The 27,815-nt window shown below is 43.5% G+C and overlaps 2 protein-coding genes and 1 long non-coding RNA gene across 10 annotated transcripts in view; 2 read left to right on the forward strand and 1 right to left on the reverse strand.

Moving 5' to 3' along the window:
- Positions 1-19,740, forward strand: part of RIPK1 (receptor interacting serine/threonine kinase 1) — a 47,256-nt gene extending 27,516 nt beyond the window's left edge. For all 6 annotated transcript variants that reach the window (XM_032140421.2, XM_058432283.1, XM_032140422.2 and 3 more), the window contains 4 exons: positions 9,968-10,058; positions 11,229-11,798; positions 16,502-16,654; positions 18,756-19,740. In XM_032140421.2, the coding sequence (XP_031996312.1) occupies positions 9,968-10,058; positions 11,229-11,798; positions 16,502-16,654; positions 18,756-19,042 (1,101 nt within the window). In that variant the 3' untranslated portion in view covers positions 19,043-19,740. The remainder of the gene's footprint in view (positions 1-9,967; positions 10,059-11,228; positions 11,799-16,501; positions 16,655-18,755) is intronic.
- LOC116459722 (uncharacterized) overlaps positions 1-24,190 on the reverse strand; it is a 37,160-nt gene extending 12,970 nt beyond the window's left edge. Inside the window, exons 1-2 of the long non-coding RNA XR_004245659.2 lie at positions 24,090-24,190; positions 12,345-12,539 (exon numbers count right to left, since the gene is read on the reverse strand). This is a non-coding gene — a long non-coding RNA (uncharacterized LOC116459722). The remainder of the gene's footprint in view (positions 1-12,344; positions 12,540-24,089) is intronic.
- Positions 24,191-24,301: 111 nt separating this feature from the next.
- The window catches only part of BPHL (biphenyl hydrolase like), a 34,894-nt gene continuing 31,380 nt past the window's right edge, over positions 24,302-27,815 (forward strand). Inside the window, exon 1 of one of the 3 annotated variants that reach the window (XM_032140427.2) lies at positions 24,302-24,460. In XM_032140427.2, the coding sequence (XP_031996318.1) occupies positions 24,354-24,460 (107 nt within the window). In that variant the 5' untranslated portion in view covers positions 24,302-24,353. Of the gene's footprint in view, positions 24,461-25,069; positions 25,126-27,815 lie in introns of those variants that run through there. The other 2 variants (XM_032140426.2, XM_032140428.2) reach the window with 2 other exon arrangements.

The following is a 27,815-nucleotide window of genomic DNA, read 5'->3' on the forward strand; positions in this document are numbered from 1 at the left end:
AATAACTGCAGCGCGCCTACCTGCTGTGCCTAATAACTGCAGCGCGCCTACCTGCTGTACCTAATAACTGCAGCGTGCCTACCTGCTGTACCTAATAACTGCAGCGCACCTACCTGCTGTGCCTAATAACTGCAGCGCACCTACCTTTAAAGGCTTTGCAAGAAGACACAGAGCATTTTCAAAAACTGACCATGTGCTGGGAAATCAAACAAGTCTCAATTTAAAAGGACTGTAATCATAAAAATGTCCTCTGACTGTATTTCAATTATGCTCAAAATTAATTTTAAAAAGGTAATTGGAAAATCTTATGTGGTTAGAAGTAAAGAAATATACTTTTAAATATCCCTTGGGTCAAAAAAAATAAATCACAATGGTATTTAGAAAATATTTTTCACTGAAGGCTAACAAAACACTACATATTAAAATTATAAAATGCACCTTAATATAACCTTAATAAATAAATATTTCATATATATATGAAGAAAGGCTGAAAATTAAGTAGCCAAACATAATCTGAAAAAGATAGTGAAATAAACCTAGAGAAAAAAGAAGTAAATAATAAGGAAAAGAGCATAAATTAATGACGTAGAAAGTAACTAATAGGGGATCAAAAAATCCAAATATTGGTTATTCGAAAAGCTAATAAAATAGACTAATTAAGACTGATAGAACCAGGTGTGAGGTAATCCCGGTTACTTGGGAGGCTGGGGTGAGAGGATCGTTTGAGGCCAGGAGTTTGAGAGCAGCCTAGGCCACATAGTGAGACCCCATCTCTAAAAAAATAAAACAAAACATTAATGAGACATGGTGGCACGTGCCAGTAGTCCCACGAAGGCTGAGATGGGAGGACTGCTTGAGCTCAAGAGTTTGAGGCTGGAGTAAGCTATGGTCATGCCACTGCACTCCCACCTACTTCTAAGAAAAAAAAAAAAAGACTGACAAAAAAGGAGATGAGATTGAAATCCATGAATAAGGAGGAATCACTATAGGTCCTGCAGACATCAAATGGTATTAAGAGAATATTATGAACAACTTTTCGTTAACTATTTTAAAATTTAGATAAAATGGACCAATGTCTTAAAAAAGTACAATTTAGCAAAGCTAACTCAAATAGAGATAGAAACTTTGAATATTCCTGTAACTATTAAAAGAAGCAGTGATTAAAAAAAACAACTTCCTATAGAGAAAATCCCACAGAGAGCTTCATCAATGATTTCTACCAAATATTCAATGAAGAAATTATGTCAATCTTACACAGTTTTCTCTAGATAATAGAGAAGAGAGAACTCTTCCAGATTCACTTTGTGTAAGCATAACCTTGATTCCCAAAACTGGAAAATAAGATACAAGAAAGGAAAATTACAGACCAATCTTGTTTAACAGTGTAGATGCAAAAGTTCTAAATAAAAAACTATAAACAAACTCAATTCATCAAAGAACATTAGCAAAATTGAGTTTCTTCCAAGAGTGCAAAATTAGTTTAACTTTATGAAAATCTGTCATCATAATTTATTACATTGTCTTATTAAATGAGAAAGATGTATCTTTTCAATAGATGCAGATAAATCTGTTGATAAAATGTAATGTTTATTCATGATTAAAAATGCTAGCAAGTCAGAAAAGAGATTCCCTTTCTGATAATAAGTTATCTTGAACAGATGTTTTATACTTATTTTAACAAAATGTTAACAGCCTTTTTTTTTCTTTTGAGGCAAGGTCTTACTGTGTTGCCTAGGCTGGAGTGCAGTGGCGTGATCAAGGCTCACTGCATCCTTGACCTCCCAGGCCGAAGTGATCCTCTCACCTCAGCCCCCTGAGTAGTTGGGACCACAGGCGTGCACCACCATGCCTGGCTAATTTGTATTTTTTGTAGAGACAGGATTTTGCCATGTTGCCCAGGCTGGTCTCAAACTCATGAGCTCAAGCCATCTGCCCTCTTCAGCTTCCCAAAGTGCTGGAATTACAAGGTGTGAGCCACTGTGCCCAGCCCACCTTTCTTTGAAATAATATGCAAGACCAAGCTACTTACCACCGCTGTTTCTGGTCAGCATGGTCCTGGAGGCCCTAGCTATTTTAGTAGAACAAGAAAAAGAAAGAAGAGATATAGGATTGGAAAAGAAGAAACAAAACTGTTCATAGGTGATAGGATGTATACATAGAAAAACTCAAAAGTTCTTTTAAATTAATAATAGTTTAGTTATAAAAATCAATCTATAAAAATAAATCTTACAAAAGGTATGTAGTAACTCTAAAAGTATAACCTTAATTGAGAGACATAAGACCGAAGTAAGTGAAGAAATGTACCATTTACTTTGTGATTTGGAAGTCACCATAGTATGAAGATGTCAGCTCTTCCCAAACTGATCTATAGAATCAATGCAATCTCAACCAATATCTCAAGTTTTTTTTTTTTTTTTTTTTTGAGACGGAGTTTCGCTGTGTCTCCCAGGCTGGAGTGCAGTGGCATGATCTCGGCTCACTGCAAGCTCCGCCTCCCGGGTTCACACAATTCTTCTGCCTCAGTCTCCCGAGTAGCTGGGACTACAGGCGCCCACCACCACGCCCAGCTAATTTTTTTTTTTTTTAATAGAGACGATGTTTCACCGTGTTAGCTAAGATGGTCTCGATCTCCTGACCTCGTGATCCACCCGCCTCAGCCTCCCAGAGTGCTGGGATTACAGGCGTGAGGCACCACACCCAGCCAAGTATTTTTTTTGAGACAGAGTCTTGCTCTGTTACCCACGCTGGAGTTCAGAGGCGCAATCTCGGCTCACTGCAACCTCTGCCTCTCACGTTCAAGTGATTCTCCTACCTCAGCCTCCCGAGTAGCTGGGATTAAAAGCGTGCGCCACCATGCCCGGCTAATTTTTGTAGTTTTTGTAGACATAGGGTTTCACTATGTTGGCCAGGCTGGTCTCGAACTCCTGACCTCAAATGGTCTGCCTGCCTTGGCCTCCCAAAGGGCTGGGATTACAGGTGTGAGCCACCACGCCTGGCCTGTATCTCAACCTTTTAGTTTTGTGTGTGTGTGGCAAGTGGGTGTGAGGAGTGGAACTTGACAAACCCACTCTGAAATCCATATGAAAAGGTAAAGAAGAGAATAAGAACAGCCAGGATGCCCTTGAAGAAGGACAAGACTAGTAGTGAAGGGCTTGCATTATCAGATTCTTGTCAAGAATTATTATAAAGCTATATTAAAAAGACAGTGGTATTGGTGTAGGGTGGACAGATACTGTTGGAATGGAGTTGAAAACCCATAGCTCTACACATACCTAGAAACTTGACTTTGACAGAGCTGGCACTGTAGAGTGGTGGGAAGTGACAGTCTTTTTGGTAAATGGTGCTGAGACAACTGGGTATCCACATGGTACAGAAATGAAATTGGGCTTCTACCTTACACCATACCAGAAAATCAGCTCCAGGTTGATTACTGACAGAAATGTGAAAGATAAAATTATAAAGCTATTGGAAAATATAGGAGAATTTGTCCATATCCTCAGGGTAGGGGATCCTCAACAGTATACAAAAGCATTAGCTGTAGTGGTAAGAACTGATAAATTTTAAAATTTATAAAATTTTATATGAATTTTTAAAATGAATTTATAAATGAATTCATTGTAAAATGCTATAAATTATAAATAAATTTTATATGTTTACAAATTTATGAGATTTTTAAATGGATATATAAATTCATTTTAAAACTTTTATTCCTCAAAATAGGCTGGGCGTGGTGGCTTATGCCTATAATCCCAGCACTTTGGGAGGCCGAGGTGGGAGGATCGCTTGAGGCCAGGAGTTCGAGACTAGCCTGGGCAACATAGTGAGACCTCCTCTTTACAAGTAATAATTAAGAAATTAGCTGGGCATGGCGGTGCGCACTTGCGGCCCCAGCTACTCAGGAGGCTGAGATGAGATGACCGTGTGGGCCCAGGAGGCCGCGCCATTGCGCTCCAGCCTGGGTTACTGAACAAGACCCCATCTGCAATAAATAAATAAATAAATAAACCAGTCACAGGATGGGAGAAGTGCAACACACATGTAACTGACAAAGGACTTGAATATATAAAATCTAGAGAAATTTTATAAATCAGAAAGGAAAAGATATGCAACCCAGTTAAAACAGGGATGAAATAGCTGAATGGGCACTTCACCAAAGACAATAAATATACCAAAAAAGTGCACAACTTTACTAGTAATTAGAGAAATGCAAATTAAAACCACAATAAGATAATATTATGTGTCTAAACATTGGCAAACATGTTTTCTAAACAACATGAAATAAATCCAAATAAACAGTGAAATGTGTGGAAAGACTTGACATGCTAAAGCTGTCTATTCTCCCCAACATCATTTATAAAAGGAATGCAATCCTAATTAAAAGCACAACCAAATTCTTTATGGAGTTCAACAAGCTGACTCTTAAGTTTGTGTGAAAGAAAAAATATACAAAGATAGCTAAGAAAATTCTGAAGAAGGAGATCAGAACCGTGTAGACTACAGCAAGGATAATCAAATAGATTAATAGAAAAGGTGAGTCTTTGCAGGTTGGGTTTTCCAGAAGCAGCCACTGAGTTGGAGATTGGGGTGCAAGGAAGGAGTGGGAAGCAGGAATGAGCAGAGGAAGAAGTCAGAGGGCAACGAAGCCTGACAGAGAGCTCTGGCAGCGGGGAGCACGGAGCAAATGCCCCTCAGCCTTGTCCCACGTCAGACTGAAATGGCCAAGCCTTTACCCCCTCGCCTTTCTCAGCCACTGGCCCGGAAGGGGAGTACCTGGGGCAGAGAAGTTCACAGCTGCAGGCTGTTTGTTCACTCAGCTCCTTGCAACAGGGCAGCAAATCCCTCCTTGAGGGGGAGTCTGAGAGGCCCATCCCTGTGTCTACCACAAAGTCCCAAATCAATCCATGTATGTTTCTTAAGCTACACACAAAATTCGCAAGGTATAAAGAAAAAGATGGTTGTATATGACCTCATGAAAATGGAAAGGTAGTTGAGAAGGAGAAATTGTGTTTAGCAAAGGATTAATATCCAGAATATTTCATAGAGTGCCTACAGATAAAAAACAAAAATAGGCCGGGTGCGGTGGCTCACGCCTGTAATCCCAGCACTTTGGGAGGCCGAGGCGGGCAGATCACGAGGTCAGGAGATCGAGACCATCCTGGCTAACATGGTGAAACCCCGTCTCTACTAAAAATACAAAAAATTAGCCAGGCGTGGTGGAAGGCACCTGCAGTCCCAGCTACTTGGGAGGCTGAGGCAGGAGAATGGTGTGAACCCAGGAGGCGGAGCTTGCAGTGAGCTGAGATCGAGCCACTGCACTCCAGCCTGGGCGACAGAGCGAGACTCCGTCTCAAAAAAACAAATAAAAAAAAAAAAGAAAAGAAAAATAATAGACAAAGAACATAGACAATTCAAAAAAGAAACTGAACAACACACTTCTGAAAAGATATTTGGCCTTGCCAATAGAGAAAGGCAAAATGAACCCGTTACAGTTTTTCATCCATTAGATTGAAATTTTCGAAAGATTAGTGATACAGTGTGTTGGTGAAAATGCAGAATAACAAGCAGTCTTCTGTAGTATTGGTAAGAGTGGCAAAGTTTATTAGAAGGTGAGGCACCCAACGAACTCCACAAGCCCATAAGTTTGGCTGCAGTTCTACTCTCAGTAATCTATACTGCTCATGTGCACTCAAAGATGTAATTTCCATTCTTTGCACCTTAGTTTATAAGAGTGAAAAATTAGAAACAACTCAAATATCCATAAGTAAATGCCCTAAATTATGATTCATCTAAACTACAGAATACTAATAGCCATTTAAAAGAAAGAGGTGAAAACTAACATGTAATGATATAGAAAGATCTTCAAGAATACCTGTTAGTGAAAAAAATAAGTCACAAAACAATACTTATAGTGTGGTCCTTTTAATGTTAAAGATATATATATATATATTTTGGCCGGGTGCAGTGGCTCATGCCTGTAATTCCAGCACTATGGGAGGCCGAGGTGGGCAGATCACTTGAGGTGAGGAGTTGGAGACCAGCTGGCCAACATGGTAAAACCCCATCTCTACTAATACAAAAAAAAATGGCCAGGTGTGGTGGTGCATTTGCGTAATCCCAGCTACTCAGGAGGCTGAGGCATGAGAATTGCTTGAACCCGGGAGGTGGAGGTTGCAGTGAGCCAAGATCGTGCCACTACATTCCACCCTGGGCAACAGAGTGAAACTGTGTCTCAAATATATATATATTTCTGGAGTGTGTGTGCAAATTCCTAAAGAGAGAATAAGTGATATGCATCACACTCTGGATAAGGCTTACCTCTAGGGAATGGAAGAGTAGGTGCTGAAGGAATGTTTGGGTGTTATTCTATGTGATTGTGCGTTGTTTGAATCTTTGGGGGTTTTTTTGGTTTTCTTTTTGAGACAGTCTTACTTTGTCACCCAGGCTGGAGTGCAGTGGCACAATCTGGGCTCACTACAACCTCCACCTCCTGGGTTCAAGTGATTCTCGTGCCTCAGCCTCCCGAGTAGCTGGGATTACAGGCGTGTACCACCACACCCAGCTAATTTTTTTGTACTTTTAGTAGAGATGGGGTTTCACCATGTTGGCCAGGCTGGTCTTGATTACAGGCATGAGCCACCATGCCTGGCCTGTCTGAATCTTTCAAAAGGACTTTGTACTTATTTGTGTAATAAAAATAACTATAAAAAGAAAATCAATTTTATAAAATTAAAATAACAAGAATACTTTCATATTAGGCCAAGTGGAGTGGCTCATGCCTGTAATCTCAGCACTTTAGGAGGCTGAGGTGGGTGGATTTCTTGAGGCCAGTTCAAAACCAGAAACATGGCAAAAACCGATCTTTACAAAAAATACAAAAATTAGCCAAGCGTGGTGGCGCATGCCTGTTGTCCCAGCTACACAGGAGGCTGAGGTGGCAGGCTCTCTTGAGCCTGGAGGTCGAGCCTGCACTCTAGCCTGGATGACAGAGTGAGACTCTGTCTCAACAACAACAACAAAAAAACCCTTTTCATATTAATTAAAAACAATAAACATACAGCTGGGTGAGGTGGCTCATGCCTGTAATCCCAGCTCTTTGGGAGGACAAGCTGGGAAGATTGCTTGAGCCCAGGAGTTGGAGGTTTCAGTGAGCTATGACCGTGCCACTGCACTCCTGCCTGGGCGACAGAGGGAGATTCGGTCTCTAAAAATAAACACACAAAGAGACAAAAACAATATATAGAATGCTACAAAGTGTGAACATAATACCCTCTGTCATTCTCCCCTAGATCATGCATGTATTCATTTAGCTAATATTTTTGACTACCTATTTATATAGCAGACAATCTGTTAAGAGCAAAATACAAATAAAACTAGGAAAAAAAAAACTTGAAGGAAAAATACCAAAGTGTTAACATTTTATCTTTGTGTGTAGGGCAAAACTATGGATAGGTTTTTAAGGATATATAATTTTCTATATTTTCTATAATGAGGATTATTGCTTCTATAAGGAAAAAGTTTTTTACTGTGGCAAAATATACTTAACATAAAATTCTCTATTTTAACCATTTTTAAGTGAACGATCCAGTGACATTAAGTACATTCATAATGTTGTGCGGCCATTACCAGTATCTATATCTAGAACTTTTTTTTATCATCCCAAACTGAAACTCTGTACCTGCTATATGATAACTCCCCATTCCTCCCTCTCCCAGCCCCTGGTAGCTTCTATTCTGTTTTCTGTCTCTGAATTCTAGGTAGCTCCTAGCAAAAGGATCACACAATGTATTTCCTTTGGAGTCTGGCATATTTCACTTAGCATAATGTTTTCAAGGTTCATCTGTTTCATAGCATGTATCAATTTCATTCCCTTTTATGGCTGAATAACATTTCATCATATGGATATACAGGTTGAACATCCTTAAACCCAAAATCCAAAATTCAAAATCCTCCAAAATCTGAAACGTTTTGAGTGCCAGCATGATGCCACAAGTGGAAAATACCACACCTGACACCTTTGCTTTCTGATAGTTCAGTATCCTCAGACTTTGTTTCATGCACAAAATTATTAAAATATGGTATAAAGTGACCTTCAGGCTATGTGTATAAGGTGTATATGAAACACAAACTTCATGTTTAGACTTAAGTCCTCTCCCCACGATCTGTCATTCTGTACATGCAAATATTCCCAAATTGGAAACACTCCAAAATCCAAAACACTTCTAATCCCAAGCATTTTGGATAAGGGATACTACACCTGCACCATATTTTGAGTTCCTGCCTTCACTTCTTTGGGGTATATATCCAGGTGTGGAATTGCTAGATCATATGGTAATTCTATGTATAACTTTTTTTTTTTTTTTCTGAGACAGAGTCTCACTCTGTTGCCCAGGCTGGAATGCAGTGGCACCATCTTGGCTCACTGCAACCTCCGCCTCCCGGGTTCAAGCGATTCTCCTCCCTCGGCTTCCTGAGTAGCTGGGATTACAGGCATACACCACCACGCCCGGCTAATTTTTTGTATTTTTAATAGAGATGGGGGTTTCACCATGTTGGCCACACTGGTCTCAAACTCCTAACCTCAGGTGATCTGCCCACCTTGGCCTCCCAAAGTGCTGGGATTACAGGCGTGAGCTACCATGCCTGGCCATGTTTAACTTTTAAGAACTGTTAAATTGTTTTACACAGTAGCTACACCATTTTATATTCCCCACCAGCAATGCACAAGGATTCTAATTTCTCCACCATCTTACCAACACTTTTTATTTCTCATTTTTATATTACAGTCACTCTAAGGAGTGTGAAAGTGCACCTCATGGTGGTTTTGACTTGCATTCCCTATGACTGATGATGTTGAGCATCTTTTCATGGCTTATTGGCCATTTATGTATCTTCTATGGAGAAACTGCTATTCAAGTTCTTCGCTCATTTTTGAATTGGGTTGTTTTTTGTTGTTGAGTTGTAAGATTTTTTTTTATGTTCTGGATTTCATCCATTTTCAGATATAGATTGTTTGCAATTTTCTCCCCATTATTTTATTTTATTTATTTATGTTTCTTGGAGACAGAATCTTGCTCTGTCACCACCCAGGCTGGAGTGCAGTGGCGGAATGTTGGCTCACTGCAACCTCTGCCTCCCAGGTTCAAGAGATACTCCTGCCTCAGCCTCCTGAGTAGCTAGGACTACAGGCACACACCACCATTCCTGGCTAGTTTTTGTATTTTTAGTAGAGACAAGGTTTCACCATGTTGGCCTGGCTGGTCTCGAACTCCTGACCTCCTGTGATCCACCCACCTTGGCCTCCCAAAGTATTTTTTCCTTATTCTGTGGGTTATCTTTTTACTCTCTTCATAGTATCCTTTGATGCACAGAAGCTTTTAATTTTGATGTATTATTTTTACTTTTTACTTTTGTTTGTGCTTTTGTGTCATAACCAAGAAATCGCTGCCAAGTCCAATGTCCTGAAGCTTTTTCCCTGTGTTTTCTTCTAAGAATTTTTGTGGCACTAGCCCTTAAATTAAGTCTTTGATCCATTGTGAGTTAATTTTTATATGGTATGAAATAAGGGTCCAACTTCATTATTTCATATGTGTATATTCAGTTTTCCCCATCGAATGGTCTTGGCAACCTTGTCAAAAATCAATTGGCCGTTTATAGGAGGGTATATTCCTGGGCTTTCCATTCTGCCCCACTGGCATATGTGCCTGTCTTTATGCCAGTACTACACTGTTTTGAATACTGTAGCTTTGTAGTAAGTTTTGAAATCAGGAAGTGTGAGTCCTACAACCTTGTTCTTTTTAAAGATCATTTTGGCTATTTGGGAAAAACATTAATTAAAAAAAATTACTACTTGTAAGATCTATGTGAAATTTCTACCTTCTGAAAATATGAATTCTTCTCGTTAAAATTTTCTGAGACTCAATTATTTCCTGCTGTTCACTACAGTGTGTATTTATGCTCTTAATTATAGAAAGAGTATCCAAACCAAAATGCAGTTGTGAAGAGAATGCAGTCTCTTCAACTTGATTGTGTGGCAGTACCTCCAAGCCGGTCAAATTCAGGTAAATTACACTATGGTCAAAATCTATTCGTTTATTTGTTTGGTTACTCATTCACTCCACTCTCTAAAAGACTATTTAGGACCATATGGGAAACAGAAGAAACTATAAAAGTGAACACTTGCCTTACAGGAATTTATAATAATATTCAAGAGTCAAGTTACATGTATTTGAAATATGAAGTAACAGTGTCATAGAATGTTCTGGACAAAAGGCCTAATATATCTGATGGGGAGAAGTGACGGTTCAGAAGAAGGAAGGGGACATACGTGAGAGCAAAGTCCCTGAGGAGCTCGGAGTGACTTAGAACCAGGATACAAGCAGAGAGGCTGGTCTCAGGTCAAGTAGGGATACTTTTTTCACTGTAACAAAAGGGATGGCAGAGTATAGGATACTGAAGCCGCTTAGCTACCTGATCTGTGGCTAATTACTTAACCTCTTCTAAACTTCACCCATCAAATCATAATTGCTCCTCCTCTCATAGGGCTCTTCAAGAATGAAAGAATTCATGGGACGTGCTTAGGACAGAGCTGCTGCAGATCTTGTTTTTTTGTTTTTTTTTTTGAGACAGAGTCTCTCTGTCACCCCGGCTAGAGTGCAGTAGTGTGATCTTGGCTCACTACAACCTCTGCCTTTCAGGTTCAAGCGATTCTTCTGCCTCAGCCTCCCAAGCAGCAGGGATTACAGGCATGCACCACCATGCCCAGCTAATTTTTGTATTTTCAGTAGAAATGGGGTTTCGCCATGTTGGCAAGGCTGGTCTTGAACTCCCGACCTCAGGTGATCCGTCTGCCTCAGCCTCCCAACGTGCTAGGATTACAGGCATGAGCCACCGCACCCAGCCGCAGATCTTATTTTCCACCTGAATTGCTCCAAGGAGACAACTACCTTCTCTGCTCCAAACCAAGTCCTTTTTTCCTTGATCACCCCTGCAACAGCCGCTTTTCTCTTGCTTGCTATAATTTTCCTAGTACTCTCTCACTGCCAGCGAGGAGCCCCTATTATTATTTGTAAAGCTTGTGGGAAGAGGACCATCTCCTAAATGCTCTGGACTGGTCTCTTACTTGTTTTCTGTGTGTTACTTTGAGATACAGATTCATGACGGCGCTCAGATTTTATTTTACTTTTTAATGTTTCATGAAACCCATTCTAATGTTGATCATTTCTTCTCAGCCACAGAACAGCCTGGTTCACTGCACAGTTCCCAGGGACTTGGGATGGGTCCTGTGGAGGAGTCCTGGTTTGCCCCATCCCTGGAGCACCAGCAAGAAGAGAATGAGCCCAGCCTGCAGAGTAAACTCCAGGACGAAGCCAACTACCATCTTTATGGCAGCCGCATGGACATGCAGACGAAACAGCAGCCCAGACAGAATGTGGCTTACAACAGAGAGGAGGAAAGGAGACGCAGGGTCTCCCATGACCCTTTTGCACAGCAAAGACCTTATGAGAATTTTCAGAATACAGAGGGAAAAGGCACTGCTTATTCCAGTGCAGCCAGTCATCGTAATGCAGTGCACCAGCCCTCAGGGCTCACCAGCCAACCTCAAGTACTGTATCAGAACAATGGATTATATAGCTCACATGGCTTTGGAACAAGACCACTGGATCCAGGAACAGCAGGTCCCAGAGTTTGGTACAGGCCAATTCCAAGTCATATGCCTAGTCTGTATAATATCCCAGTGCCTGAGACCAGCTATCTAGGAAACGCACCCACCATGCCATTCAGCTCCTTGCCACCAACAGGTAAATGGGTCTTCCATAGTCACAATCTTGTCTTTTTTTATTTTTCAGAAAATAAAGCAACCAAGCAGCTCTATTGTAGATTGTGGGTTATGATGGGGACAGAGGGTTATTGTCAGCTGCCAGATGCAAATTGCCCTGTGGAATGGACTCCGCCAGGCCACTTGGTCTGGGAGTATTTCATCTGGGGCTAGGATTCATCACAGATGCCCACAAGCATGGGGTTGCAGGTCCTTGTGACTGGCAGGCGTCTTTGACTCTAACCTGGAGTGCATGGTAGTCCTATTTCACCCAATCTCTGATAAAAGGGAAGTTATCTGCTCATTTGCTTTTACCTTGCTTGCTGTTTTTTGAAGGTAAGAAATCAGTCTTGGATATTTTTGTTTCTTACCTTATATAGCTCAAAGACTACCATTAGGGATGAAAAATTTTCTTTTAACTCCCATATCTCTATTGGGTGAAGTAAAAGGTAGGTGATAGTAGTTACTGGCAGTCTAGAATGGAAGTGATTTAATGTAATATCCAGCATTTTTATCAAATAATACTCACCAACATCACCTTAACCACCTGAACGGCATCCACCAATGATACCCACAGGTGTCCTGGAGATCTTGAAATCAACTCAGGTAGAGGAAGCTTTCAGAACCACAGAGCTTAGTTACATTTTCTTTCAAAAGGCCAAATTCTCCAAAAACGTCCTATGCAAACATCCTCGATTTTTTTCCATAGGTTTTATGATAAGATCTGTAGAATGCAAAATAATTGGATTAGACATTAAGCAGTATCCAAGTCATGTATAATCCTATGAGCAGAATGTCCTTTTGTTTCCTTCATGTTGGGGATAAAATTTTTTATTGGTATTGCCATATCATTTTATTCATTCGTGATTGAGACAATAAAAATTTCAGCTGGGGCCGTGGTTGGCCAGGCGTGGTGGCTCATGCCTGTAATCCTAGCACTTTGGGAGGCTGAGGTGGGTGGATCACTTGAGGCCAGGAGTTCAAGACCAGCCTGGCTAACATGGTGAAACCCTGTCTCTACTAAATAATACAAAAATTAGCCGGGTGTGGTGGCGCATGCCTTTAGCCCCATCTGCTAGGGAGGCTGAGGCAGGAGAATCACTTGAACCCTGGAGACAGACGTTGCAGTAAGCTGAGATCATGCCACTGCACTCCAGCCTGGGCAACAGAGAGAGATTGTGTCTCGAAAAAAAAAAAAAAAAAAAGAAAAAATTACAAAACTCTTCCCACTTTGTGCCATGCAGTTCTCCAGGCACTGGAGCTATAACTGAACAAACAGCCCGAGTCCCTTCCCTCATACAGTTTAAATCCTAATGGACAGAAGGCAGACCCTAAACCAATATTTAATGTGTCATTTTTTTATCTTCTTTCTACATGAGCAACCCAAATAGACTAGTTTAGTGCCAGAAATCTCTTTCTGTTTGCACTCTCGTTCTGGTTCCTGGTTCTGCCAGTGACAGATGTACAGGGATGCAGCTTCTTCAGGATTCTGAGATGCTTTCAGTGGGGAAGGGGCACTTGGATCTACAATAAATAATATAATTTTCTGTGTTTCTGCTCCCAAAGAGGATCCTGCCAAGTACTGAGCTAGTAAATGAACACGCAGAGTTTCTCCTTGCAAATTTTTTTTTTTATTTGTTTGTTTGTTTTGAGACGGAGTCTCGCTCTGTCACCCAGGCTGGAGTGCAGTGGCGCAATTTCGGCTCACTGCAAGCTCCGCCTCCCGGGTTCACACCATTCTCCTGGCTCAGCCTGTCCGAGTAGCTGGGACTACAGGCGCCCGCCACTACGCCCGGCTAATTTTTTTTAGTTTTAGTAGAGACGGGGTTTCACCGTGGTCTCGATCTCCTGACCTTGTGATCCGCCCGCCTCAGCCTCCCAAAGTGCTGGGATTACAAGTGTGAGCCACCGCGCCTGGCCTCTCCTTGCAAATTTAAATAAGTCTTCTGCTTGCTTTTGTTATCATCAGAAAGTCCGAACTCTGTACCAAAATGTGAGTTTTCTAATTTGCCATACCATAGAAGGGTGTGTGTATCCAGTAAGTACAACAGGAAAATAAATGTCTTCCTTTCTGTGAAAGAGCTCTTAGACCCACTGCTTTTTATTCACTGTGCTGCTTGAAGTGAAGTTAGAAAAGGAAAGCTCACTGGGCTAAGAGTCAGGAGAGCCAAGTCTAGTCCTGCTTGTGCCAGTCACTATATGGGTAACTTTGGGAAAGTCGTTTGCCTCTCCAGAGTTCATTCTCCTCAATTATAAATGAAAATGTTGCAACTGAAAATGTATACATTGTAAGCTCTAGTATGTTTCTAATATTCCATTAGTTTCTCCATTTCATAACTTTCATGGTTTTTCCAGTGGCCAGATTTGGGCAGAAAGCACTGATTCAAAAACACAAATTTCCAAGTAGAGAGGTGCAGGGTAAACCTTCATGTAAGCCCGTGGTGAGCGCAGACTGTGAGTGACAAACACGGTGTCAGTGTAAGCTGGAGGTAGTGGGCCAGGAGGATTAAACAGGGTAAGGCAGCTTAGCACTGTGCCTGACGATGCACAGAGTAAGTGCTCAGTAAATGGTTGCTGCTGTTATTAGCATTGTTAACAAAGAACGCCTAGACAGCCTTGAGCGCTGGAAGGCACCTCAGACTGTCACAGGGGTTCCTTGCTAGGATTCCAAGGACCCCAGTTTCAGCAGCTTCGCTAACACCCTGAATTGCACACAGATGGCATGTGTGCTCACATCCTATATTTCTTACACCTTTCAGTAGAGAGGGTCCCTAGTTTCCTTGGCTTCCTCACAGAAAATGCAACAAATGAGCATGGTGCCTGGTCCAGAGGGCAGCCTACCTTAGGGCCAGGTGTGTTGACGGAGGTACCTAGAGCTGATATTCATTTCCCTCCCTCCTCAGAACTGTCTTCTTGACCACCTTCTCTCTCCTACAAAGATATGCCAAGCGCTCTTTAGGGACAGTACCGACACTTGACAAATTCAGCTTAGCATGAATGTCACTGAGCCCATGCCCTGTACCAAGTCCCAGGCTAGCGAGTGTAAGGAGTACAAAAACAAGTGGGTGTGGTCGCTGCCCTCTCGGGACTCACATTCTAGTGGAGAAGTCAAACAGACCCAGCTCGGATACAGAGCGGCCCAGGGCAGAGTGCTGAGTCAAGGATTACAGTGCAGGCTCATGGAAGGAGGTGGAATTTGTGCTGGGCCTATGTCCGAAACTCACAAGCAGGGAGAAACATGTGGGGAGGTCAGCAGTCCAGGCAGAGGCAGGAGCATCATGTCAGCAGATCAGTGGGAAATCTGGTGGGAGTGGAGTCTCTGGAGTGGAGAGAAGGAGGAGATAGCTGTGGCCAGCTTCTGAATACTGAATCTGAGAGGTTTGAGTTTATCGGGTAAAGGAGGAGGACCCTTCACAGATGTTGTTCAGAGTCGTGGGATCCTGCTGGGAAGTGTGGCTGAGCTTTGCTGTGTTGTTCATCCACCTCTGTTTTCTGACTTGGTGTTAGCCACATTTTTTTATGGTAAAATTCAAAAACATAAAATTTACCATTTTAACCATTTTTACAGTGGCATTATCTAACATTCACATTGTTCTGCAACCATCACCACCATCTATCTATATAACTGTTTTAATCTTGCAAAACTAAAATTCTGTATCCATTAAACACAAACTCCCCAGCTCCCCTCCCAGCCCCAGACAACCACCATTCTGCTCTCTGTTTCTGTGACTCTGACTATTCTGGGTGCCTCATATGAGTGGAATCGCGCAGTATTTGTCTTTGTGGCTGGCTTCATTCACTTAGGAATTGTCCCCAAGGTTCATGCATGTTGTAGCAGGTGATGTGATTCCCTTCCTTGGCGAGGCTGACTGTTCCACTGTGTAGCTAGACCACAGTTGGGTTATCCACTCATCTGCTCATGGGTGCTTGGCTTACTTCTACCTTTTGGCTATTGTGAATAATGCTGCAATGAACACATGGATAGAAATATTTCTTCAAGACCATGTTTTAGTTCTTTTGGGTATATACTCAGAAACGGAATTGCTGGATCATATGGTAATTCTATCTTTAATTTTTTTGAAGAATCACCATACTTTTTTGTTTTTTGAGACGGACTCTCGCTCTGTCGCCAGGCTGGAGTGCAGTGGCACGATCTCGGCTCACTGCAAGCTCCGCCTCCCGGGTTCAAGTGATTCTCCTGCCTCAGCCTCCTGAGTAGCTGGGATTACAGACGCCCACCACCACGCCTGGCTAATTTTTGTATTTTTAGTAGAGATGGTGTTTCACCATGTTGGCCAGGCTGGTCTCGAACTCCTGACCTTAGGTGATCCACCCGCATCGGCCTCCCAAAGTGCTGGGATTACAGGTGTGAGCCACTGCACCCGGCCCACTATACTCTTTATAGCAGCGGCTGCACCATTTCACATTCCCACCAGCAGTGCACAAGGGCTTCATTTTTTCCACAACTTTGTCAATATGTGTTATTTCTGTCTTTTTTTTTTTTTAATTGTAGGCATCCTAATGGGTATGATGTGGTTTAGCCAGATTTTAAAGAAGAAAAGTTTAAAGGGTGGCATAGGATAATTAACTTAATGTTTGGGGTAAAGCCCTGCTTTTTTGCCAAGCTGTATTTTTTTCTCTTGCTTTTGACCTAGAATTACTTACTGTGTGTTTCTCTCTATTCAGATGAATCTATAAAATGTACCATATACAATAGTACTGGCATTCAGGTTGGAGCCTACAATTATATGGAGATTGGTGGGACGAGTTCATCACTACTAGACAACACAAATATGAACTTTAAAGGAGAGCCAGCTCCTAAGTACCAAGCTATCTTTGGTAAGATACCCTGGAAGGACCCAACGCCTAGCAACCTTGAACTTTCTTACTTGTGAGAAGGACACAGTGGAATCTTAAAGTTTCTCTGATAATTCTTCTTGAAAGTTTTCTCACGTTACTTCTGCAAAATATCTTTGTAATTTCCATGTAATTCCTTTGTCATTTATTTTTAATATGGAGATAAGCACAGTATTTAATTTATGGATTTGTTGTGAAAATTAAATGAGTTGATATGTATAAAAAGCTTAGAACACTGCCTGGCACATAGTAGGTTCTATAAAAAGTGTTAAACTTTCATCATTATCATCATCAGTATTACTTCTCAGACCCGGAAGAAATAGCTGTGTCAGGCCCTCATCGAAGGAGATCCTGTGAAAGATAGAAGACTGTGCCCTCCACAGCACTTCTGTAATAAAATCAAGAGGGCTATCTCTTATAGGGTTCTATGGTGCAGACCCATAAGGCTAATCCCAAAGTACAGTCTGGAAAAAGTCGTGAGGCCAAAACAACTTGATTAAGAACTCAGCTTTCTAGTTAACCATGGGATTGGCTTTTTTTTTTTTTTTCCCTGTAAAGGAAGCAATAGTAAATGTTAGGCCCTGCTGGCTTTGAGGTCTCTCTTGGAACTACTCAACTCTCTTATTGTAGTGCAAAAGCAACCACAGACAATATGTACATGGATGAGCACGGCTGTGTTCCAATAAAAGTTGATTTACAAATGCTGCCAGGGAGCCAGATTTGGCCCACAGGCCATAGTTGGCCAACCCCTGGTCTAACCTATTTGAAGGACAGCTTTTAAAATACCTAGAACAGAACTTTTGAATGGTCAAGGGCACCGGTGAGAATGTAATGAAACCCAGGATCTACCCCCTACAGAAATATTGACAAAATTTGGAAAATATCTTGGGAAGTTCTTGGACTGCTGACAATCTATAAGGTATGGAGAGACAGAGAGCCACATCACAGAGGGCTGAGGAAAGAAGAGAGGTTGAAAGGAAGAATGAAATGTTTTCTTCCTTATATTCTGTTTAATGAGGTAGTGAGGGGATTAAGGAATCTTTTTTGTTGTGGTTGTTGTACATTTTTATTTGTTTCCTTTTATTATTTTTATGAAGGGCTAAGGGAAGGAACCAGTAGAAGGAGAGAGGTTATGGCTATCGGAGAAGAGGCAATGTCGGTCGGCAGTGGGGTGGGGTAAAGGAGGGGAAGGGACCAAAAACAGACCTTGAAGAGTATAGTTACCTCGTCGCGTGAAAGAAAGGAAGGCTTTGTAACTAACTGAATGGGTTCCCGCCTGCTGGACAATGCCTTGATTAAGTAAGAGGAAAAGTGAACTGTTAGGCGGGGGTAGTGGTCAGGAGTTGAGTGGCTTTAACTCTGGCCAGATGTAAGTGGAGAATGTCTAAAAGGAACAAAAATGGTGGTTTTCCCTTTACATCCAGGAAGGTCTAATACCAACAGGGTCACTGGCTAAGATTGAATAGAACACCCAGCCTCATAGCCACACAGGGGTTTTGTTCACAGAGCCATCAGCTGTGGCTCAGGGATGTGTCCACGAGGAGGAAGGAATGCCTTATTCTTTTTTGTTTTGTTTCTGAGACAACATCCTGCTCTGTGGCCCAGGCTGAAGTACAGTGGCACAATCATGGCCCACTGCAGCCTTGAACTCCTGGGTTCAAGTGATCCTCGTGTGTCAGCCTCCTCAGTAACTGGGACTACAGGCATGTGCCACCATACCCAGCTAATTAAAAAAAATGTTTTTTTTTGGTAGAGACAGGGTCTTGCTATGTTGCCCAGGACTGGTCTCGAACTCCCGGGTTCAAGTGATCCTCCTGCCTTGGCCTCCCAAAGTGTTGGGATTATAGGCATGAGCCACCACGCCAGGCCAGGAATGCCCTATTCTAATTCACATAAAGACTCCATGTGGGCTAGCAGGCATGTGAAATGTCTGCCAGTGCATCAACGGCTATATAACTAAGAAGTTATCTTTTTCACTGTCTTCTGGTACTCTTCATTTCACTGGGGTTTTTTAGCAATTCAGGAAGCTGGAATGTTTGAATGGGTTTTAGCTTGATACCTTCTTCTCTTTCCCATTTGGCAGGTAATACCACTAGTCTGACCGATGAACACCTGGACCCAATCAGAGAAAATCTGGGAAAGCACTGGAAAAACTGTGCCCGTAAACTGGGCTTCACACAATCTCAGATTGATGAAATTGACCATGACTATGAGCGAGATGGACTAAAAGAAAAGGTTTACCAGATGCTCCAAAAGTGGGTGATGAGGGAAGGCATTAAGGGAGCCACAGTGGGGAAGCTGGCCCAGGCGCTCCACCAGTGTTCCAGGATCGACCTTCTGAACGACTTGATTTACGTCAGCCAGAACTAACCCTGGATGGGCTACGGCAGCTGAAGCGGACGCTTCACTTAGTGAATAACCCCAGAAGGCTGGCTGCCTCAGAGCATTCAGAATTCTGTCCTCACTGATAGGGGTTCTGTGTCTGCAGAAATATTGTTTCCTGTACTTCATAGCTGGAGAATGGGGAAAGAAATCTGCAGCAAAGGGGCCTCACTCTGTTGCCCAGGCTGGTCTCAAACTTCTGGACTCAAGTGATCCTCCCACCTCGGCCTCCCAAAGTGCTGGGATATTAGGCATTGAGCCACTGTGCCCAGCCAACAATCCGCTCTGAGGAAAGCGGAAGCAGGCAGACCTCTTAATGGCGTAGTGCCAATAAAAAAAATGACTCCTAACTGTTTGGAAAGGGAGAAAAGAGATGTCTGAGGGAGGTCATTTTCTTTCAGCTTATGGCATTTCCTAGAGTTTTGTTGAAGCAAGAAGAAAAACTCAGAGAACATAAAATCAACTTTTAAAATTGTGTGCTCTCTTCTTCACGTAGGCTCCTGTTATAAACGAAGTGTAGTAAAATTCTAAGCCCCGTTCAGAGACTTTTTGGATCACAACTGCAGCTCACTGCCACATTACAGGGTCTGTTAACATTAATATCAAACACTGTATCAGTCACTCTAGGCTCTAAGAATCACATGCAGTCTTCAGTCTATTAAATTATCGATTATTTTTTAAATTAATTGAATTTATATTCAGTTTTCAAATTAACGGAATGGATTTAAAGGGGTATTAAGGAGGGGGGAAACATCAGAATTTCCCGGGCAGTTGTTGCAAGGAATTGCTACTAACTGTGACTACAGCAAAAATTCTTGATTGACTTTTAAAGTTATTTCTTGGCATTCTGGTACCTTCACCCAGCCTGGGCGCCCTGGAGAGGGAACAGGAAATGGCTGATCTCTACCCCTGGGTGAGACCAGAACCTCAGGGCTGATACTGTTGAGTGGCTTTCTCAGTTTACTCTGTGTACTGTGAAAGTATTTTCATATTTTTTCTGTGTGCCAGAGTGAAAAAGGACAGCTTCTGAGTGTGGTAATTGTGCCTCTAGCACCCAACCTTTCAAAGCCCACCTGAAACCTGGGGGTGGATGGAAGAACTAGAATAGAAGACTGAAGCTGGGTGGGCCGCTCAGCGTCTCCACTGGCATTTTGCTAAACCGACAAGGAAGGCTGTGTGCTTAGCTCTCCCCAGAGGCAGGGTGAGAAGGGTGTGGTGATGGTCAGTCTGGCTGTGGGAGCAGATTCTGGTGTCTTGGGCTGTCTTGGGCTGATAACAGTGTTGTTGATTCTGATTGTGAATCCCCTCAACTCTAGCAGACACATACACACCCCTGAAATGGGGCTGCAGAGCAGGCTGTCTCAGCCTTGCCACTGTCGGCATCTCGGGCTGGGTAATTCTGTGTTGTGGGGACTGTCCTGTGCCTCGTAGGATGTTTGGCAGCATCCCTGCCCCCACCTACTAGACGCCAGGGGCACTGTTCTCCCCCCCACTCCCCTGCAGTTGTGACAACAATGTCTCTAAACATTGTCAAATGGTCCAAGGAAAGGGGAAAATTGCCCCGGTTGAGAAGAGCACTGCTGTAAAATAATGAGCCTCGGCTCTCCTGTCCGCACCTGCCCGGTTACTGCTTGGCCCCCATGCAGCCTTGGATCCTACAGCCCAAAAGGGAGAATGGAGGGAGGGTCCAGGCTTTGCTGGAGGAGCCTGGGTGAGTTCTGTTTGCTCCTTGTACCACCATCCAAATGGTGTTCTCAAATCTTAGATTCCAAAGAGGTTGAATAATTAATGTTAAAAGGCAAGAGGGCAAGGCATTTTTAAACATATTTTTTAAAATAAAATTTTATACCACAACTTTAGGCTATTGATGTGATGTGTCACTGGGACAGATGGGGATTCTCCGTGGTGCCTCTGCCACTGAGGCCGCGTTTCCTGAGCATAATCCCCTTTTACCCTCCTGCTGCCAAGCAGGAGACGGGATGCTGATGGTGAGAACACCTCCCTGCTGGTGCCTTTTGGCCCTCAGGATGACAGGCCTGCAGCACTGCTGTCCCTGCGCCTGGCTCTGGGGCCTTCCCTTCACCCCCACTCTCTCAGCACCATGGTGAGAAGAACCAAGTTTGCCCAAGCTCCACAAGAACACTGCTGTTAATGGGCAGAGCCAAGTGAGCATGACGACACAGACCAGCAAAGGAGAACCGAGACTGTCCACACTTGGTTTGGAAACAGGTAATTCACACCCTAGGTTATTGCTGGTAATTGAGACCTACTTCCAGCTCCCACAGTCCTGCTTGGTAGATTTTCCACTTGTTGCTACAATCATCATCTTTGCTTTGGGTGTGTCATGTGAGGTTAGGGTTTCAGGAATAAAATGTTTAATCACAAAATATTTTAGGCAGTAATTTGATATACATTTTAATGTGTGGTATTTTTGAAAGGAAAAGGGTTTTCTAATTATAATAAAGGCAAAACTAGGAGTGTAAATGTTCAAGATTTTAGAAGCAGCTGATTTCAGAGAAATCACTGAAAGGTTAATGCTACTACAGTGATTTTTACAATATGTAATAATCCAAGTATACGACCAGGTATAGTGGCTCATGCCTGTAATCCCAGCACTTTGGGAGCCCAAGCTGGGAGGATCGCTTGAGGCCATGAGTTCGAGACCAGTGTGGACAACATAACAAGACCCTATCTCCACAAAAACATTTAAAAATATTAGCCAGGTGTGGTGGTATATGCCTGTAGTCCTAGCTTCTTGGGAGGCTAAGGTGGGAGGATCACTTGAGCCCAGGACTTTTGAGGCTGTGGGGAGCTGTGATCACACCATGCCTCAATAATAATATCATCATCATCATCATCCAAGTATAGAGTCCTAAAATTGAGAGCTCAAAACTCCCCTCTGCCACTTCTCAGCTGTGTTACCCAGGGCTTGCTTCCTGGCCTTTCACCATCATTATCCAAGTATAGAGTCCTGAAATTGGGCAGCTCAAAATTACTTTTCAGCTGTGTTACCTAGGGCTTGCTTCCTAACCTTTCTTAGCCTCAGTTGCCTCATCTATAAATGGAGAGTGCAATAGCACAGAAGGCTGATGTGAAGATTAAAGAAATATGATGCATCATAAGGTGCCTGGCACAAAAATGGCAGTTTTTTAAACTGCACAATCTTCCTATATATAAAGAACTGGTTGTCAGGTATGTTACTTAAAAATAGTGACACCATGCTGGGCGCGGTGGCTCACACCTGTAATCTAGCACTTTGGGAGGCTGAGGCGGGTGGATCACCTGAGGTCAGGAGTTCGACACCAGCCTGGCCAACATGGCAAAACCTCATCTCTACTAAAATTACAAAAATTAGCCGGGCATGGTGGCAGGTGCTTGTAATCCCAGCTACTCAGGAGGCTGAGGCAGGAGAATTGCTTGAACCCGGGAGGTGGAGGTTGCAGTGAGCTGAGATCGCGCCATTGCACTCCAGCCTGGGCAGCAAGAGCAAAACTCCGTCTCAAAAAAAAAAAAAAAAAAAATAGTGACACCAACAACCTAAAAACTCAGTGCTACCGTTTTTGATTAGCACAAGGGTAACTGGTGTTGAAACTGTACAGACAGCTATTTTTATTATTTCTGAGATGAAACCCCAATCAACATATCAGGAAAAAAGGAAATACCTCACCAAAGATTTCTGAAAGTCAAATGATATTAAACTCAAACATTATATATGTCTCTTTCCTCTTATGCAGGAATTAATGTGATAGATTTATGTTGAGAGTAGAATATGAAAACTTTTGCATAGTCTGTATTTAGGCCCAAACTGCCTTTACTACTCAAGAAACTCCAGTGGGCCAGTAAGGACACTGCAGGTGACAGAACTTTCTGAGTGTAACACCTACAAGCACTGTGCTCACAGAACTGACTGTTACACCAAAAAGGTCTCTTGGAGGAAAAGAAATGCAATATGCAAAGAAGCTGTTGTCTCCAATTATTCAAGCCAAGGCTACAACAGTAGCCACAAATCTGCTAGTTATTTCCAATTGAGGCAGAACGATAGACTTAAAAAGCAATAGTGCTTTCAATTAGATAATGTCTATAACCTTTATAAAGCTGCAATTATACAGTCAAAGAAAAAAACTGTGGTAAAACATACATAAAACTTATCACTTAAACCACTTTTAGGTGTGTAGTTCAGTGGCATTAAGTACACTCACAATGTAATGCAGGTATCACCAAAATCCATCTCCAGGACTTTTTCATCTCTCCAAACTGAAACTCTGTCCCCATGAAACACCAACTTTCCATTCCCCCTTCCACCAGCCCCCAACAACCCCCATTCTATTTTCTGTCCCTATAAGTTTGACTCCTCTAGGTACCTTATTATATAAGTGGAATCTCCCTCAGCATAGCGTCCTCCAGGTTCATCCATGTAGTACCATGTCTCAGAATTTCGTTCTTTGTTCAGGCTAAAACATATTCCCTTACATGCACAGACAACATTTTGCTTATCCAAGTATCTGTTTTTGGACATTTAAATTGCTTCCACCCTTTTGGCTATTTTGAATAGTGCCGCTGTCAACATGAGTGTAAAAAGATTTCTTCTTGTACACCCTGTTTTAAATTATTTTGGGTTATATACCCAGGAAAGAAAATGCTGAATCATATAACTGATTTTTTGAGGAACCGCAGTACTGTTCATCACAGTGGCTGCACCATTTTACATTCCCAACAGCAATATACAAGGGCTTTAATTATCTCTACATCTTCGCCACCACTAATTTCTGTGGGTTTTGCTAGTAGCCATCCTAATGGGTGTGAAGTGGTATAAAGAAAATTTAGATCCCATCATCTCTGAAAAGCAAACACACTTCCACCGTTAGCAGCCTGCCTAGAGCCGGAGCCCCGCCCACCCCGGAGCCCCGCCCACCCCGGAGCCCCGCCTGGACGCCCACCCAGCGAGGGCGCTATGGCTGGCGGCCTCGCCTCCTGGAAAGGCCATAGTCGCTGAGGCGACGAGCGAGGGCGGGGTAGCGCCGACTGGGACACTCACCCCAGGAGCCAGAGCCAGCACCGAGAGGGGACGGTCTATGCGGGTGCCGGCCGTTCCAGGACTGCGAAACCACGAGCCGAGTTTCAGTTGCCCACGGGAAAGCTCCCGGCAGGGCGTGGCTTCGGGGCGGGGCGGGCAGAGGGCGGAGCAGGATGGAGCGGCGAGGTGGGCGGAGCAGAGGGCGTGGCTTCGGGGCAGAGTGGGCCGGGTACGGCGCTTGGTCTTAGCGCATGAGCGCTCCCGGCAGCGACGCGACCTGTGACCATGGTGGCTGTGCTGGGCGACCGGGGCGTGTTGCGCCTGCGGCTGCTGCTCTCAGCGCTGAAGCCCGAGATCCACGTCCCACGGGCCGGACCCGCGGCCGCGTTCGGGTAATGGCGGCCACCTCGCCCCGGGGATCCCCAGCGTCGGCGCGCTCCAGGGGAGGCGGGAGGGGCGCATGCCGACAGCAGGAGTTCCTGGCGCGCGGGCACAGGGCGTGGGCGCGGCCTGGCCGCCCTGTTGCCCTTTGTGCCGCGAGACCCCGATCCTGGGGGCCAGCCGCACTTGGTGCTCGAGCCTCTCGATCGTGCATGCGCCTCGGTCAGCCTCAGTTCAAGGAGTCTGGAGCCGTGGAGGCTTGGGCTATGGAGTGCAGCCCCTTCAGTGTGCACACCAGAAAGACCCAGGGAGATACATTTGCCTGTAGTGTAGACTCACCCGTGACGGAGCACGGATTAGAATCCCAACGCCCTTATTAGTCCATTGCTCTGTCCAGAGTCCACACTGAGGGCATAAGGACAATAATCTCTTCTTCCTGTTATGTCAGAAGTCAGCCTGAGCCTGAGTACCGCTAAGGCTTTAATCACGGGTCCTGAGAGCCCTAAATCTTCTCTTTGCTTGCTGATCTCGTACCTTAATATGCAAAAGAATCACGTTGGGAACTGAAAATTCGGAATCCTGGGCCTCACTCCCAGAGGATCTGATCTACATGTGTGGAGATGCCCAGGAATCTGCTTTATTCTCTTTTGTTCTCCCACCTGTCCCCCCATTTCAGGTAAAACAATAACAAAAAACTGGATTAATTTCTGACCTTCTGTCTTGAAAATGGGTACTCTTGGTCCCAAGAGATACTGGGTAGAAATGTGGATAGAGCGGCGTGAAGCTGGTTTTACTTTATTCTCTACATACATCCCTACACACATGCAAACACACGTATACAACGAACGTACACAGTGCATGCGCGCAGTTAACTGTTGATGGGCTACTTTCATAAAGTCAGTACTAGATAGGTGCACAGCGTTTAGAACTTTACTTGATCCAACATAGAAACTTTTAGTTTGAAAACTTGATTTAGAAGGAGAAAAGAGGGCAAATCTGACCAGCTTTTAAAATTTCATATTGCAATTAACTAGCTCCTTTAATTTCAGAATTATAAGATGGTCTGGGCTATTTTGATAGATGGAAAAACATGTCAATGGCTACAGCTGTATAAATTAACAGTGAAAATGATTATTTTTTCCAGTTTCCTGCGTGCAGAAAGGCATTGAAGTAAGTTACTGTGATTGTACCAATATAGTTTTTTTTTTTTTCTTTTGAGACTGACTCTCACTCTTTTGCCCGTGTTGGAGTGCAGTGGTGTGATCTCGCTCACTGCAACCTCTGCCTCCCAGGTTTAAGCGATTCTCCTGGCCTCAGCCTCCCGAGTAGCTGGGATTACAGGCACCTGCCACCATGCCCTGCTAATTTTTGGGTTTTTAGTAGAGACGGGGTTTCACCATGTTGGCCAAGCTGGTCTCTGTAGGGTCCAGCCCCACAGGGTCGGTGGGTCTCTCCCCGTGTGCAGAGATGAGAGGTTGTAGAAATAAAAGCAGAAGACAAAGAGATAAAAGAAAAGACAACTGGGCCCAGGGGACTACTACCACCAATGTGCAGAGACCGGTAGTGGCCCCAAATGTCAGGCTGCTCTGTTATGTATTGGATACAAGACAAAAGGGACAGGGTAAAGAGTGTGTGAGTCATCTCCAATGATAGGTAAGGTCACGTGGGTCACTTTTCCACTGGACAGGGGGCCCTTCCCTACCTGGCAGCTGAGGCAGAGAGAGAAGACAAAGAGAAAAACAGCGTGCACCATTATTTCTGCGTATCAGAGACTATTAGTACTTTCACTAATTTACTACTGCTATCTAGAAGGCAGAGCCAGGTGTACAGGATGGAACATGAAGGTGGACTAGGAGCGTGACCACTGAAGCACAGCATCACAGGGAGACGGTTAGGCCTCCGGATAACTGTGGGCAAGCCTGACTGGTGTCAGGCCCTCCACAAGAGGTGGAGAAGCAGAGTCTTCTCTAAACTCCCCCGGGGAAAAGGAGACTCCCTTTCCCGGTCTACTAAGTAGCGGGTGTTGTTCCTTGATACTTTTCGCTACTGCTAGACCACGGTCTGCCTGGCAATGGGCATCTTCCCAGACGCTGGCGTCACCGCTAGACCAAGGAGCTCTTCTGGTGGCCCTGTCTGGGCATAACAGAAGGCTCGCACTCTTGTCTTCTGGTCACTCCTCACTGTGTCCCCTCAGCTCCTATCTCTGTATGGCCTGGTTTTTCCTAGGTTATGATTATAGAGTGAGGATTATTATAATATTGGAATAAAGAGTAATTACTACCAACTAATGATTATTGATATTGATATATAATCATATCTAAGATCTATATCTGGTATAACTATTCTTGTTTTATATTATACTGGAACAGCTCGTGTCCTCGGTCTCTTGCCTCGGCGCCTGGGTGGCTTGCCGCCCACAGGTCTCAAACTCTTGACCTCAAACGATCCACCTGCCTCGGTCTCCCTAAGTGCTGGGATTACAGGCGTGAGCCACCGCTCTCAGCCTACCAATATAGTTCTGATAGGTTATTTAATGGTTGAGGAAGGCCCCATCCACCTAGTTTCAGGTTTCTCTGGATTTTCTACTGCCATTTTATAAATGCAGCTGCAAGTTGATATGACATATAATCTGGAAAAACAAGCAGTGGTATTAGTTAATCTTGAAATGCGGCTGTAGCTCAGTGTCAGTAGGTAAAAGGATTGATGTAAAAACTTTGCTTGAGAATAGCCAGTGCCCAACCTACAATTGACTTATGTTCCGAAAACTTGTTTGTAAGTCTGCTGTTTGGAACTTTGACCCTTATTTCAAAGTCTGTAAGGTGATTTATTCCTGGGTCAGGTCAAAAAAAGCCTTTTCTACCAAATTGTATATTATGTGCTATAAATATTAATAATTCACATAACCTAACAATCTTCCTAAAAAATATTTTCCAAGTTCAACCCTGGGATGCCCTGCCAGAGAATCGGGGACTGTCCTTCTGCTGATGTTTGCCACCACGCTGTATCTGGCAGTCAGTGTGGCCCCAGTGCCTGAGCCCTCTTAGGACTCTGCTCAGCCATGAGGTTAGAGAGGAATCATGGCCTCTGGAGTTCTCGTGGCCTCGTGGCCACTTCCTAGCTATGTGAATGTGGGCAGATTGTTCAAACTCTCTGAGCCTCTTGCCTTGCAGCGTTTTTGTGAGGATTTGAAACAATGAATGTAAAAGCCTGGGGATATAATAAACATGAAGTAATTAGCAGGCACAATGGGAATATTTATATAATATATAAGAGATGTAAAAATAAGTCATGACGATTCATGTAAATTTCAAGCCCTGAAGGTAGCAAATATTTAATGGCTACTTTGCAAAACATACACAAAAGAAA

The sequence above is a fragment of the Hylobates moloch genome, unplaced genomic scaffold (assembly GCF_009828535.3).
Source record: "Hylobates moloch isolate HMO894 unplaced genomic scaffold, HMol_V3 SCAFFOLD_20, whole genome shotgun sequence".
NCBI classification, from domain to species: Eukaryota; Metazoa; Chordata; class Mammalia; order Primates; family Hylobatidae; genus Hylobates; species Hylobates moloch.